The 2797-nt window shown below is 34.0% G+C and overlaps 1 protein-coding gene across 1 annotated transcript; it reads left to right on the forward strand.

Moving 5' to 3' along the window:
- The first annotated feature begins 287 nt into the window (after positions 1 to 287).
- On the forward strand, positions 288 to 2198 carry LOC143446778 (glutathione S-transferase 1-like). The gene is made up of 4 exons (XM_076946568.1): positions 288 to 1097; positions 1207 to 1354; positions 1506 to 1641; positions 1764 to 2198. Exons 1-4 carry the CDS (start codon positions 898 to 900, stop codon positions 1952 to 1954), a joined length of 675 nt encoding a protein of 224 aa, XP_076802683.1. The 5' UTR covers positions 288 to 897; the 3' UTR covers positions 1955 to 2198.
- Positions 2199 to 2797: the final 599 nt, after the last annotated feature.

The raw sequence follows: 2797 nt of genomic DNA on the forward strand, positions 1-2797 counted from the left end.
TCAGCAAGCTCTATTTTCTGTTTGATACCCTACACTTTTACGCTTCATTCGAAAATGTTTACGAGACCCATTATCACGTGATCTGAATTTTTAAGAAAGAAAATTTGAAATGAACTTTTCATTTTCCTAGCAAAAGGTAACATGTCATGTTGTATCTTATTCTTATCATTTATGCAAAATCTATATCAAATTTAGTTCCAGGCTTGGTTCCTTGGTATAGCAGATGACGCAATGTTTTACATAAAGCGCATTTTTCCATAAAAACGTTTGAAAGAAGACCAGCGTGCTTCACGAGTATATATGGTCTGGATAGAGTACTGTCTTTTTGTCATTTTTAGAATTAGTCCTTGAATCATTTACTGCTGTAGCTAAAACAAAAGTGAATACGCACTTTAAGCGGAATTTTTTTTCTTGTTATAGATGTTTTAATAGTCAAAATTGACCGGACCTAAAAAAATCTTAAAAAGTTCAAAAAATTTCTGGCTACTTTATTGCAGCTGCCGCAGGTGTAAAATTGCTTTTTTCACGCTTCCCTGAAAGCTGAAGTAAGAACTGGCTATAAAGAGGAAGGACATGGGACCGGCTTCTCGCCCCAAGCGCAGCCATAAACCAGAGGTTAATCAATAACTTAGGATTGACTGACTGACAAACAGACTGAGTAAATTGCAAAAATGTAACGGCCTAAAATCATTGATAGCAGTTATTACTTCAACTGGTTGAAGTACTTATTTGGTTTCACCTTTGAAATTGCAGCGTCTTGTTTTTCAAACGATTCTGTGTAATCTTTCAAGATTATTCAGAGCAAGTTTGTTTTATTGATTGTTTTATTATTTTTATTGTTTTATTTTATTTCGGTGAAGATTTAATTTCAGGCGTTGGATAACTTAACTTAGAAAAATGGTCCTTCAACTTTATATGTTGAACTTAAGTCCACCCTGTCGTGCTGTTATAATGACCCTGAAAGCGTTGGGGCTTGAATTTGAGGAGAAAACCATTGACGTCGTAATAGGAGATCAGCTAACCCCGGAATATCTTGCTCTTAATCCAAGAGGAAAAGTTCCTTTTCTCAAAGATGGTGACTTTTTAATTGGAGAAAGGTAATTAATACTAATATATATATATAATTATATATGCCTACCTTGTGTATTTGCGTATGTAGAATAGAAGTAGCCATTCCGTTATAACAAACGTCAACGATATTTACAGCCGAGCAATATCCTGTTATCTCTGTAACAAATATGAGAAGAAGAATGGTGGCAATGTTTTGTTTCCTACTGACCCAGAACAAAGGGGAATGGTTGATCAGTTTTTATACATCAGTGAAGACACATACGATCGTATTGAATCTTACGTGGTAAGTCAGCACAGTTTTAAATTCAACCTATATTTAACACTTAACAAACGATCATGGTAATGACGATTTACAAAATTTACAAAATTTACAATTTAAAGTATTTACAAAATTGATTTCTATGAAAATAAATGATTTTCATTAAAATTTTAAGAACTTCATTGACGTGTTTTTTGGGAACGGCACAACCAAGGACGACAAAATTCCTGAAGCGAAAAAGGTGCTTGATCTTTACGAAAAGTATCTTTCAAAGTCAACTTTCATTGCTGGAGAAAACCTTACAATCGCAGGTTTGAGAATCAGCTTGAGAATTATATACAAACTCGCACAGCGTCTTGTTAAAATAGGCTACCGCGTAACAAATGTTTTCTTAAACAACATTCAAATCCTTTCATTTGTCATGATGATGTAGATTTCCACATGTCTTCGTCCCTGCTGTTACTGGATTTGTCTGATTACAACGACTTCGGTGATTATCCCAAGACTTCAGCTTGGCTGGCTAAGATCAAGGCACTTCCTTACTTCGATGCATGCAACAAAGAAGCAATGGCTATGTTTAAGTATGGGTATCAGGAAGCCGTGAAAAAGCATAGTAAATGTTAAAAAATGTTGAAAGTTTATTGAAATCCCACAGTGCTATTCGTTTAGAATTAGATAGTAAATAAAATTGATAAATAGTAAGATCAAAAGCATCGTTTATCCTCGTTTCTTACTTTATAGCTCATTGAAGCGCTCAAGCAAACATTCTTGATATTAATATTGTGCCATAACTATCAACATTAATATTTTGCAGCCTCACTGGTATTTGATATAGCTCAAGTGTTGAATATATAAATAGTTGAATATATCCAAGGCAATTGATTTTGACTTATAGATAGAAAATGTTCTTGTATTTGCTTTCAACAAAGCACATGTTAAAAACATAAATATAAACCTACCATTTACATACAACAACCATTTTTCCATAACTTTAACCGACCGTAAGTATAGGGTTAACCGACTGTTATGTATGACAGTTTTGTTCAAAATGCTTGGGTTTTGCATGAATGCAAACGAAGACTTTAACCAGCAAAATTTGCCGTTGGTCAGGAAACTGATCAATTTTCAGAAACATGATGTAGAACGGTTTTACATTACAAGATTTCTTAACAAGCTAGCTAGTCACAAGTCGTTATTGCAGCTATAGCTCAGTATACATTTGACTGGTTACAAAAAATTTTCTACTGATTCTTTTTAGCTCTGTATAAATTGGCTCTCCAGATACGTCTGCCAGTGACCTTGACCATAAGAATAACGTAATAAGTATAAATAAAAGATAAAAAATGGCAAAAGAACACTCCCATTTCACAACCAACGGTTTGTAAAATTACCTTAGATGTGCAATCGCAAGCAATATATTCGGTAGGTGCTGTAGAACATAGCGGTAATGACAATCGGGATTGTTTA

This window comes from Clavelina lepadiformis, chromosome 2 (genome assembly GCF_947623445.1).
Source record: "Clavelina lepadiformis chromosome 2, kaClaLepa1.1, whole genome shotgun sequence".
Lineage (NCBI taxonomy): Eukaryota > Metazoa > Chordata > Ascidiacea > Aplousobranchia > Clavelinidae > Clavelina > Clavelina lepadiformis.